The sequence below is a fragment of the Heteronotia binoei genome, chromosome 21 (genome assembly GCF_032191835.1).
Source record: "Heteronotia binoei isolate CCM8104 ecotype False Entrance Well chromosome 21, APGP_CSIRO_Hbin_v1, whole genome shotgun sequence".
NCBI lineage: Eukaryota > Metazoa > Chordata > Lepidosauria > Squamata > Gekkonidae > Heteronotia > Heteronotia binoei.
Window position 1 is genome coordinate 117,572,801 of NC_083243.1, and position 12,874 is coordinate 117,585,674.

The 12,874-nt window shown below is 41.6% G+C and overlaps 1 protein-coding gene across 1 annotated transcript; it reads left to right on the top strand.

Moving 5' to 3' along the window:
* The first annotated feature begins 559 nt into the window (after positions 1 to 559).
* On the top strand, positions 560 to 12,082 carry FGF3 (fibroblast growth factor 3). The gene is made up of 3 exons (XM_060262379.1): positions 560 to 836; positions 6,123 to 6,226; positions 11,702 to 12,082. Exons 1-3 carry the CDS (start codon positions 560 to 562, stop codon positions 12,032 to 12,034), a joined length of 714 nt encoding a protein of 237 aa, XP_060118362.1. The 3' UTR covers positions 12,035 to 12,082.
* Positions 12,083 to 12,874: the final 792 nt, after the last annotated feature.

The window sequence follows — 12,874 nt, forward strand, 5'->3', positions numbered from 1 at the left end:
CACGAAACTGATGCCTTTCCTTCCCCGGCTCTGTATCAGTCGGTCGCAGATCAGTCAGTTGTTGCAGGAAGCTCCCCCCCCCCGCCCCCCGCGCCGCCATGCCCTGTCGATCAATGAAGTTTCCCCCCCAGTCTCTCTTGCTGACTTGCCGTGGCCCCGTTTGCCCCCCTCCCTTCTCTCCCTCCCTCCCTCCCTCCCCCGTCTGGCTGGCTCTCTCCCTCTCTGTCCTGCAGGCAGTCTGTCCCGCTCAGACCCGAGGAGTACCCTGAGCCCAGCAGCTCCGCCTAACGCAAACAGCTGGGCCTCCTCTCCTGCCTTCCTCGACGCCTATTCATTTCAATAGATCTGCAGCCGATCAAAACGCCCGCCGGCCCGCCACAGCCCCCCCCCCCCCCGGCCTCGCACCCTCGCTCGCCGCTTGGCAATGCCTCCGGGCAGGAGCCGGCGCGTCCTTGGCCACCAGGGCTGCGGGCTGCTCCAGCGCAGACCTCTGTGATGGGAGCTGCGGCGGCATCCTTTGCTCCCAGCTGAGCGCCCCCGGGGCCACCACCATGCCACAATGGTGACCATCTGGCTGGTGCTGTTGAGCGTCCTGCAGGCGCCCGGCTCCCCCGGGCTGGCAGCTGCCGGGGAGCCTCCCAAGGGGCCTGCTTGTGCCCCGCGAGGAGAGACCTGCGACCCGCGCTGGCGCAGAGACGCCGGCGGGCGCGGCGGGGTTTACGAGCATCTCGGCGGAGCGCCCCGGCGCAGGAAGCTCTATTGCGCCACGAAGTATCACCTCCAGATCCACGCCAATGGGCGGATCAACGGCACCTTGGAGAAAAACAGCGTCTTCAGTAAGTAGCTTCGCTTCGGCATCTCCCTTGCCCGATTCTCCTCTTGGGACACATCATGTCATCCTCACCCCACCCCATGACATGATGGAAGTCAGTCGCTTTGATTTCCGTGGGACTTAAATCCCGAGCAAGCCTTTGCTTTCATCGCGGGGCTTCCCTGAGCAGGGAGAGAAGTCTGTAACCTGCAGGCACCGATCGCCTTTCTGACGGAGGAAGCTCCAGGCGCTTTACAGTCCTTTCTGAGAAACCGGCAGCTTGATCGGACGGAAGAGATTGGGCAAAGGCCACCTGCTTGGTGGCCAGTTTCATCCCGAGATCTTCAGCCTGCCCTTCTTGGGGTTTTTCTCTGCACATGGCTCACCTTGAACCATCCTAGGGCTCGGGCCCTCCTCATTAGATGCTCTGTTGCCTTGGTCCTGACCAACCCGTCCGGTTTATTGGGCTAAACTGTGACTTTAGACGAGGTTCTGTAGGGTGTAGTTCCAGAGCACGGTTCAGCCCTCGAACACCTGAAGTAACACGCAATAACGAAGTGGGTGAGTGCTGAAAATGGAATGAATGAATGCACAAATAAAGGTCGCTGGGACCTCCTGTCTCCAAACATAGTGACCTTTCAGTATAAGACAGGAAAATTGTTCTGTCCTTTAAGCAAAACATGGAGGGGATACCGATGCTATAATTCCTGTTAAATACATTGCCCCAAAAATGTAATTCTCAAGACCAGCCATAGAAGCAACATAGCCCTAAAAAACAATTGACAGCCCTTAGTCAAGGGCTCAGGAGAGATGGAGTTCTTGCCTGAGTGACCACAGAGAAATAAAATGAAGCTAAAAAAGAATGTCTTTGGCCATGTGCAAATTCGCTTTCTCTGGCCAATGGTAAATCGCAGCTAAGGATAACTCACAGGTTAGAGAAGTGTACTTTTCTCGCTTTCTCACAATACGAGAACTCGTGGACATTCAATTAAATTGCTGAGCAGTTGGGTTAGAATGGATAAAAGGAGGTACTTCTTCACCCAAAGGGTGATTAACACGTGGAATTCACTGTCACAGGAGGTGGTGGCAGCTACAAGCATAGACAGCTTCAAGAGGGGATTGGATAAGCATATGGAGCAGAGATCTATCAGTGGCTATTAGCCACAGCATATTGTTGGAACTCTCTATCTAGGGCAGTGATGCTATGTATTCTTGGTGTTTGGGGGGGCACAGTGGGAGAGCTCCTAGCCCCACTGGTGGACCTCCATCGCACTTCATTTTTTGGTCACTGTGTGACACAGAATGTTGGACTGGATGGGCCATTGACCTGATCCAACATGGCTTCTCTTATGTTCAGGTTCAGACATGGGCCTTTCTCTGTTTCAGGATCAGCAATGGTTCTGCTAACCCACAAAGTGAAGTGATGAGTCCCTACAAAATTGTAGCCTACAAATCAATGTCCTTTTTGCTGAGCAGCCTTACACTTAAAACTCATTGCCAGCGTCCTTCTGACCTCTTAAGATTTTGATCCTGTTTGGATTAATTTAATGCAATACAGCCAGAGCATGGAGTATCAGAATCATGGTTATGTTGCCCAAGTATTACAGAGCGGTGTTCTGTGTACTTACCTGGGAGTAAGACTCATTCAATAGAGTGGAACTTATTCCTGAGTAAACTTGCACAGCATCATGCTGCTAGTTGCTTGTGATTAGTGCCTGGTAACTTCCGTTAGTTTCCTGCTTTTCTCTTTGCCCATGAAACATACACACAGAGGAAATCATGGGGGGAAAGTGTGTGTGTGGGGGGGAACTTGTGGTGTCCCAGATCAATAGGATCTTGTTCTCTTTCATCTCCAGCTGATGCTCAGTGGAGGTAGGTATGAGTGACATTGGAAATTATTTTCTAAAATGACTCCCCCAACACCCACCCCAGCTTATTCCCCCACTGGTTTTGATAGAATGCCAAGGAGACAAAGGAGCAGGCTGCCAAGGATGCAAAGCAAAGAGTCTTTTCAGGTTTGCCTCTCCTGAAAAGAAGGGGAGGGCAGAGCCCAAAGGACATCCCCTTGGTGTGCCTGGCTCTTTTGTCCCTGCTCAGCATCTTTCAAGGACTCAGCTGCAGTACTGCTCTGCATACCCTCATTCCTCCAGGAGTGCATCCCTGCACTTATAGCATCTCTGAGAGGACAAACTACTCACCTGACTTTACCAAGGAGGAAGAGGATAACATAATGACTGTCTCTTGATCTGTCCATCCTGACTAAAGTGCAGCAGGGCTTTCACTCCCCAGGACTCACTGGCCTGGATATCTCTCTCTTCACACCATACTGGATTTTAGCACCATGTGTGTGTGTGGGGTGGGGAATGAAGTTGTCAGCGGAACCATTGAGGGGTTTTGTAAATAACATTGCAGGGCAACTTTAACACTTCAGTCTGTTTTCTGCTCTCTCTTCTCCCTCTTAACCTTGTTTGGGGATTTGTGAGTATTTAGAGAAGAGGAAATTACTCCTGTCTCTTTTTGAATTGACTCAGAAAATAACAACAAACATGGGAAGGAAAAAGAGCCTGTCAGAAGCATAATAGTGCTGCGTATCAGAGAAAGACTGGCTATACACAATACAGTGTGAAATATGATTCCCCAGTACAAAGGAGAACAGAGGTTGGGGTGAGTTCAAGTATTTACATTCATCACTTGATGTGATTATCCAAGGATGGCATGCATCCATCATAGACAGGCCTTTCAGTCAGCCAACATTTTGATTACCCAACAGTGGAAGACGTTCATATTGCAAATCATCAGTTGAGAAGGCTCAGTTGAGAATCTCCAGGGGCATGATTAAAGAAAAGTTAAGCAATTTCCCATCTCAGTGAAACCAATAGGACACATGAGTGCTTAGGTTTCACTCTATGGTGTCACAAGTGATGAGATAACAACTAAGCTACATACATGCATCAGCTCTTGTTCTCAACATATGAAAATTTAACTAAGGTTCCTAAAAATTCAGTGGGAGGAAACAATCTTCCAGAGCTGAACAAGCAATTAATTCCTTGCAATAGAGCTAAACAGAATAGATATACAGTGAATTAAAGCATTCTTCTAGCCAATCATGTTTTCAATGGATCTTTGTTTCTCCTCATGTATTTGAGTTTCCTAAGGAAAGAGAAAAATCATACAATGATACTGAAATTATTTTACTCCAAGAAATAAGTGTAGCCACTCTAACTTTAGGCTTTGAGTATGATCTGGAAACAATCTCAGTAAGGCTAGGCTACATCAGTGCCTGGATTGGAACTTTATGTATACTGCCTTAACTTATGTAACAGAATTAGTGCATCAGTCTAACTACCTGTCTTTATACAGACTTATTAGGTCAGGCATGACATCGTTTGTTGTGACTAGCATAGAAAGTAGAGAGGAAGAGCTTCAATATTGTGTTTCGATTTCTTTTCTAACTTTTTGTGAATTTACAAATGTAAGTGAAAAAGCTAGTGATGACTTGCATGTAGAGAACAGTAATCACTGATTAGACACAACTGATCCAGCTTTCATATCACTTTTTAAAAACCCCACTACATCACAATGGCACCAGTTCACACATTCAGCTGAAAACTGTCAAGTCCTATCATTGTACAATGCCATGCTAAGTGATAGACATGCATGTGTGAATGAGCCATGTCAGTTTCAGAGTACATTTCCTACTCTTTAGGCTTACTTTGAATGAAAATATAGCATCTTTTCTAAGAGTAGATCCCAATCTGTAAAAAGAATTGAGCAAAAATATTTCCTCGTTAGTGAGGAAAGTAAAAGGATGCTAAAGTTATTATAATGAGAAATGAAGGTTCTTAAATTGAAATCTGAAGCTCAGATCATAAATATGCACATATAATATTAATTCTTCCAACATCTCCTAGGTGTTTTATTTTCTTAGACAGTAGTCACAATTTTTGGGAGATTTACATAGGCCTAAAATGATCCTAAAATAAAATGAATGCATCAAAACAAGTGTTTGAAAACATATGTATCATACTGTGCTTTTAATTTTGTGATTTTTATTCTGATTGTTTTGTGTTTAAACACAGTGGGAAAGCAGTACATAACATTTCAAACAGCAGTTAAAGAATAATGTGCAATATGGCTATACTAATCACAAAGGTCTATGGATCTCTTTTCAGAGCATGCTTGGTGGCAAACCCAGATCTGTTGCTCTGTAAAGTATGAAGGAGCCTTTCCCACCCACATCCTTGCCTTTCTTGTTTCCCTAGTCCAGGCTAGGAGACAATTTCTTTGATGGCTGAAATATTTCCTCTTTTTGAATGTGGCTCAGACAGCCATATTGTTCTCTCCCAAGGGCTATGCTGACTTTTAAAATTACTGCCTCCTTTCATGGTACCATGCATGGCCCTAAGATGCAGCCACTCATCTTGCTCCATTTTGCCCTCTGGAGACCTCAGCAAGAGCATTGTCTTGAAATGGGCAGCTTTGTGGTATGTTTCAATAAGTCAAGCACTCTTGTGCTCCTAAGAAAGGCATTAAAGGGGATTTAAACTTTTTATAGACATATAGGATTAGGTGAGCCTCTAGTTCAATGTCAGATCTTTCTTTTTCCAAGCAGTTCAATCTCAATCAAACAGCTGGGGATTTACCAGTTAAGAGTTTGCTTCAAATGGCTCCCATATCCTTGTTTTGTTGTGTTGTCTTTTCTGAGGATAGAAATTTGATTATGAGTTTAGTAAATACTAGTTTAGTGGTATTATGTTTTCCAGATGGAAGTCATATTTAGATCATTTTCAGAAGTCATGTTTGGACAATTTCATATCAACAGCTTGAAAACAGAGAGCCTAACCACCAAGTCCTAGGAGACCTGGGTGTGAAATTTTTACTTAATTCTCAGCGTCAAGCTTGAGCAAGCTATGCTTGACACCATTTTACTATTTATTTCATGGGAACAAAAATGGGCCACTTGATAAACTGATTGGGAAGATGAAAGGAAGAGTGATTATTTTGTACATTGGCATGTCGATCTTAAACAAATCAGTTGGCAGCCAAAGCTCCACATGGATCCAGTGCCTATATAAAGCTTCCCTGACCATATCAGTGCTGGCAGTGTTTGATATATGCAGTCTGTATATGTGCCTAAGCTTCTGGGGGAAAACTGAAGCCACAGAGCTAGGGCAAATACATGGCAACAGTCCTACTGAAATCAAGTGAGCTTCTTTCCAATGTGTAGGCTCAATATGTGAAAATGTAATGATAATGATGGGTATGTACATGGATCATTTCTTATCTAAAAATAAACCCTTGTCTGTCTTAGGCATTCTAGAGATAACTGCAGTGGATGTTGGAATTGTTGCTATCAAAGGCTGTTTCTCCGGCAGATACCTGGCCATGAACAAAAGAGGCCGACTTTATGCTTCAGTAAGTACCGTTTACGTCAGAAGCATTTTAACTATGGCAAGGAAGTTGAAGCATCCTCCACTCGAGTGCCAATCATTCTCAATGGGGATTTAAACTCCATTGAAGTCTGAGGGCCCAAATGCTGGTGGCCATGCACAAACATGGAGAGAGAACAAAAATATGCCCTTTGGTTTAATTTGGTGTGTGTGGGGGATTAAGCAGCCAAGACCTGAAGATCTATAGATGGAGCATAATTGTAAGTGGGAGGTACGAAAGTTTTTCTTTTATGCATGTAGCTCATCCACTGCACTAAATAATCCAGACTGCATAGCAAAGAGGAAGATGATACTAACAAATTATTTATTATTATTATTATTAATTTTATTTATATCCCACCCTCCCCACCTAGGCAGGCTCAGGGCGGCTAACAAACATTCAATAAAACATGTTATAAATACAGTAATTAAAATACATTAAGTGCATTAAACATATAGACACATTAAAATTATAAAACAGCATAAAATTTTAAAACAACACTAATCCAGCATCTATAATCTATAATATATCTATTCTATAGTTTAACAGCAGCAGAGGTGTTCCGGGCGCTGTTACATATTTAAATAGTGGCAAGAGTCATTGAGGAATCACTTTATTGGATCCTCTTTTTGGCATATACATTTAAACATGCAGAGATATTGATTTAGAGATGATAATTCATTCAGGTAAGTGTCAAGAGCTAAGGAAATCTACTATTGACAGCATGATTAGGAAACTTTTCACAAGGGAAAAAAGTCTCCCAGGGATGTCAATGGGAGTCCCATTTGCACAAGGTAATGAATGGGCTCTCAGCATGTGTAAAGTCATTTCAGTTGGGAGCTAATGCCAGAGGTGTAGCAGCTGCTAATAGACTGAAAGGATGTGCAAATTAAATGAAGCTTCTCTCCAACTCTTTGCAATTATGCTTCTACACTTTGATCTGGCTTTATGGTACATGTGATTTGAGACTCCATCGCATGTACCACATCTACATGTTACTGTGCACTTGAGCAGATATCGCACTAACGAAAAGCAAGACTTTTCTATACCTTTCATTATTTCATTTTATTTGAAGGAACATATTAAAATGCTTGAGGAGAGGGGACTGAACTGGGGAGAAAGTGAGAGAAATCTTTTATCTATTGCAGCAGGTAGAAGAGAATGCCCCCTGCATCTGCCTCTCAGGAAATCCCCTGAGCCAATACATGGATGGCTGCTTTCATCCATTCATACTTTGTTACTATGTTGATCTCACCCTTTCTTCAAGTGTTTCAGTGTGGTCCATGGAATAAAATGGGCTGTGAGATGTTTTGTGATTTAGAATATCCCATCCCTCTACCTTGGATTGGAATTAGGGATTATAGCAACACATTTACTGTGAGATAATCTTTTGTCTGCTCTGCTTCTGCATTCTAGAGGAAGATTTTAGACAAATCATTGCTGAAGGCCATATTTTAGATGACAAGGTACTTTCTGTTATGAGGCTATATTTCTTCTGATGTGTTATCATGATAAGGAATTAAAAAGACAACGTACTAATTTGTCTTTCCACATATGAAGGAAAAGATGCCACAGATTAAATGGAAGGGTATCTCTGTTCTTCACTAGCTCAAATATGGAAGTGTTAGCAATATGCAAATTAATTAAAATATATGATTTTTTTAAAAAAAGAAGTAATATGAAAGTAGTTAAGAGACCAATCTTAAGCAACTCTACTCTGAATTCTACTATGGTCAATTCAATGGGGCTTACTCCCAGGAAAGTGCTCTTAGTTGCACTGCAATAAACTAAAAAAATTAAGTAATTGAGAGTCCTCATTAAATTGCTGGAGCTACTGGCAGTCAACTCAGTTTCTTTACAAGGCCACCCACCCTTTCCTGCACATGTCCTCCAGACAGTTATTAGAAGTTATTGGCATCCAAACAGTTATTATCAGGCCTGCACAGTTTGGGACCATCCTCTGCCTATATAGAAGTGGATGAATACGCCACCCGGGGATATTGGTATTTCTCTTACATGTAAGGATTGTTGTTGGCCATTCTGATACACAGAGGCAAACAGCATGGATACAATGTGTTTTAGCTTTCTAGACATAATTTCTATTTAAATGTTTATAATAGTCTACATTTGTTGATATCAGTGTTGTATGCAATTTTTTTTAGCATATTGTAACCTTATTGTAGAGACATGACTGACAAACTGAGGAATACAAACCTACATGCTTGGTTTACCTATATTGGGAGATATATATATATGGGGGGGGGATAATTGGGTTTCCTTTGGAACTAAGATCAGGCAATAGCCAGGCTGCAGGTGGTCCAGGATGCAATGCCAACACAGCCTCTCCATTCTTTTTTAGGGACTTTCTCCAATCATCCTGACTTGTTGCTGGGAAACAGGAAATGAAGGAAGAGATTTCTATGCATCAGACTTTTGCCAATAAGCCTTTATTACATTATAGAAGATGAGACCACCTAAAACAAAGTGATTGTTTTGTCAAATTGTTGCTTGAGCAAAGACAGTTGAGCTGTATTCAGCAGAGGGTCACAGATCTTGAATTTTAAATTTCTGAACTCTGAAACACATTTATTTAGAAAAAAATATTTTATACCATCTCATAGCTTTGAGGCAATGCAGAAATAATACCTGCTCTAGTCCATTCTCCTGACTTTAAGCTGAAGAGAAAGGTTTATATTAGAGCATACTTCCTTGCTCCCTGTTCATGAAAACCTAGCACAAAGGGGACACAAAGCTCCCCCTTATCATGCTAGTTTCCTATTGGAAGGAAGCATTCAGGTTTGTGATACATCCCAACCTGCAATCTGAAGCAATACCATTAAAAATGTACATGCAGCCCGTGATACCTATGCAGGAAGGAGAATTAGCCATGAGATCTGAGTACTGAAACAGAGAAGAATCTACCTCTGCAGATGTCTGGTTTATTCTCTGTTGGCTTCTTCAAAGAGGAAAGATTGCTGCTTTGGTATCATTACTCTTGTTCTTCTAATCCAGATCAGAGAGGAATATTTCTCTCACATTTTTATATTCCTATACTAATTTTCTTTTAATAGGGAAAAATAGGGGGAGGGACGGTAGCTCAGTGGTAGAGCATCTGCTTGGTAAGCAGAAGGTCCCAGGTTCAATCCCTGGCATCTCCAACTTAAAAGGGTCCAGGCAAGTAGGCGTGAAAAACCTCAGCTTGAGATCCTGGAGAGCCGCTGCCAGTCTGAGAAGACAATACTGACTTTGATGGACGGAGGGTCTGATTCAGTATAAGGCAGCTTCATAGGTTCATATGTTCTATTATAAATTTTAAGGAGGGACGGTGGCTCAGTGGTAGAGCATCTGCTTGGGAAGCAGAAGGTCCCAGGTTCAATCCCCGGCATCTCCAAAAAAGGGTCCAGGCAAAGAGGTGTGAAAAACCTCAGCTTGAGACCCTGGAGAGCCGCTGCCAGTCTGAGAAGACAATACTGACTTTGATGGACCAAGGGTCTGATTCAGTATAAGGCAGCTTCATATGTTCATAGCAACCAAGGTAATTCACAGCAATCAGTGAAGTTAAAAAAAAAAAATACTGTTCAAAGTCCAATATAACCTGCAAAGCCCAAACAGATTCTCCCCCCCAGAATCTTCACTGAAGAGAAATAAGTTTCCTTACATTCTCAGCACTCTACTCATTCCTCTTCATTTAACTGAGATCTTAAAGGCAACCTTAGGATGAGGTTCTGGATGTGTATTTCACCGCAACTTGTTTGCATGCAAGTGCCTCAATATACATTTCGCCTCAGAGGCTCTGCTGTGCAATGTTATCATTTAAAGCTCTGAGGTTTGCCAGTCTGGACTCACCTATAGGGGCATTATGGTGGAAATGATGGCCCACTTGGGGCCCACCCTTGTGCAGTTCTTTGGGAGGGTGTAGAAAGGGACCATTCACTCCCTCTGCTGGGCTAACTGAGAATTTCCTACAGCCTTTTATTTTTTTAAAAAAAGTTTTTTTAAAAAAAAAACAAACGAAACATGTTCCAATAAATTTTAGCTGAATTTTTTTTTCAAAACTTCAGACAATCCATTGCTTACTGTCTAGACCATATTATATCAATTCTGATTCTAACTAACATATTAAGGTTATCCTACTTATTTATATCGAATACTCTTACCACTTTGTAGTGCAATCAGTTTTATCCTCTTCATTGGGTCCCAAACTTTTAACAGCTGTTCTCATTTATTGGGGGGTAATTACACTTTCCAACATCTATTTAAAACTATTCTTGTTCCTGTCTATATATTGAACAGAATTTCTCTGTATATTACTGGCACTGTTTCTTCAGTTAACTTCAGTTAAAAGTTTCTGGACGCTGTCCAGTCATATTTCTAGTTGTCAGGAAGTCTGAGCTGCAAGCAGGAGGAGAGAAATATGTAGAGGGCAGCAAAACAGGTAAAAGGAGGCATCTGTGGGAAATCAATTGGGCACCCTCTAAAGGTAGCCAGTAGAACCTCTATCCCAGTGAAGTCAGTGGACTTCAAGCATTGAACTGTTATCTCTACAGATAATGATGTGAATGGGACTGAAGGGTGACTGATCTCTGACCTATGCCCAGTATCTAGCCATGCTATAACAACATGCCATCATGAAGTCAAAGAAGAAGTTTATCAACTACTGGCAGTCTATGATTGAGTGGTTTTTTTTAAAAAAATCTTCCTTTAGGTTTTACTAAAATAAAAAAAATCTTGTTAAATGTTAAGCTGCTGCAAGACTACTGTTTACTTTTCTGCAGAAGACCTCCAGTTCAATCCTAAAGTTCTTGAGAGTAAGCCCCATTAAGTAGACTTGAGTTGGATTTTGAGAAGACATGCTTAGGATTGCTTTTTAACACAGATTCTTCTCTGTTATTATAATATTAAATGTGGCTGATGTTTGACATTTTCAAAGTTATCCCTTAAGTACAGCATTCTTGTCATATGATTTACAATGCTGAGAACCTGTGTCTTCATTAGTTCATAGTAAAAAAATTCTAGCTTTCATGGTGATATGTTTGATAGTAATGATTTTAAAATGGTGTGTGTTACAGAACAGACATGAATAGACTTTGCTGTCTACTATTCTCTTTTGGGTTTTGGTGCACAAGGTGGTTGGCCTGCAGGGAGGGAGTACCAATGTCCATAACAATGGGCCAACTAGAAGATAGCATATCCCCAAGTCCACTGTGGTGATGTGGCACCATTTTAGAGCTTGGTGACTGTTCTGACTCTTGTAAATGGCATGGGAAGGGGGATAGACAGGTATCCACCTGCACCATGGCTCCCAGCAAAATTGAACCCCTACAGCATTTGGAATAGTTAAAATCAAGCTCTAAAACATGGTGGACTTGGGGATGCAGTTTCATCTTGTTTGGCCTAGTGTCAGTCCACTTTTCCTTTCAAATCCTTTTGGAGCTGATGGTTACTGTTATTACTTTACAGGAGACGTACAATGCTGAGTGTGAGTTTGTGGAAAGGATTCATGAGCTGGGCTACAACACTTATGCATCACGCCTGTACCGGACTGTGCCCAATGGAGGTAGCAGTAAACGCAAAGCCAGTGCTGAGAGACTTTGGTATGTCTCCATCAATGGGAAAGGCCGACCCAGAAGGAGTTTTAAAACCCGTAGGACACAGAAATCTTCCCTCTTTTTGCCTAGGGTGCTGGATAACAGAGACCATGATATGGTCCGACTATTCCATACCAACACTAAGTTCCGAGAGAGTCTGTTAAAGACACCAAATAAGAACCAGAGAAGAAGAAGAGGACACTAATGGATGCTTTCTGGGTGGGGTAGCTAGAATGGAGAAAGAAGACAAGAGTCAGTGTTCAACATTCTATACCAATAAATTCAACTTTGTGACCAATATGGACTCAAAAACTAATGACATACTGTTTATATACACACACAAACTGGGCATCCAACCAGTCATACATGCTAATAGATGTTTTAGAATTATAACCTATTGCTAAAAACATATGAATTAATAAATTGAAACATGTTCACATTTAAATGAGGTTGATGTAATAATTTTAAACATTTTTTCTTTGAATATTTTCCTCATCTTCAACCAGTGACATTTTAAACATATCGCCTCCCAGTGTTCAGGCATTAATGGTCACACATTCATAATCTTTTTACCCTCTAAATTATAACCAGCTGGGGTAATACAAGAACTGATTGATTCTGTACACTTATAATGAATTATTCTGACTTTCATTTTAATGAGCAGTATGTTATCATTTATGATCTTTGCATTTATAATTTGACACATTCAGCTTATTAACAGTTTAAACCTTACAGAAAAAAATGCATGTTGTTAGGTGTATATTTAAAAAGAAATTTAAAATTTTGTTCTTAGGTCAAAACTTAAAGACATAGTTTTGTTAGTTCATTAATTCTTGCAAAATTTGATGAAGCATAGAAAACCTATTTAAATAAGACTTTGGGATAATATGCAAGGCAGGTTATTGAACACTGTAGCTGTTTCACTGATGTGAAGTCAGTGCATAATAAAACAATGTAACTGAAAGAGAGCAGTTACTATATTCAGTCATGATCACACATGATACCAAAAAGTGCATTCAAGATGCTTGACCTATTTGTTCTATAA

What these genes read in the sequence shown, in the direction of transcription:
- FGF3 (XM_060262379.1), top strand. Translation starts at nt 560, where the DNA reads ATGGTGACCATCTGGCTGGTGCTGTTGAGCGTCCTGCAGGCGCCCGGC. An exon ending in GGAGAAAAACAGCGTCTTCA is followed by an intron (nt 837 to 6,122) that starts GTAAGTAGCTTC and finishes TGTCTGTCTTAG; the next exon opens with GCATTCTAGAGATAACTGCA. An exon ending in GAGGCCGACTTTATGCTTCA is followed by an intron (nt 6,227 to 11,701) that starts GTAAGTACCGTT and finishes ATTACTTTACAG; the next exon opens with GAGACGTACAATGCTGAGTG.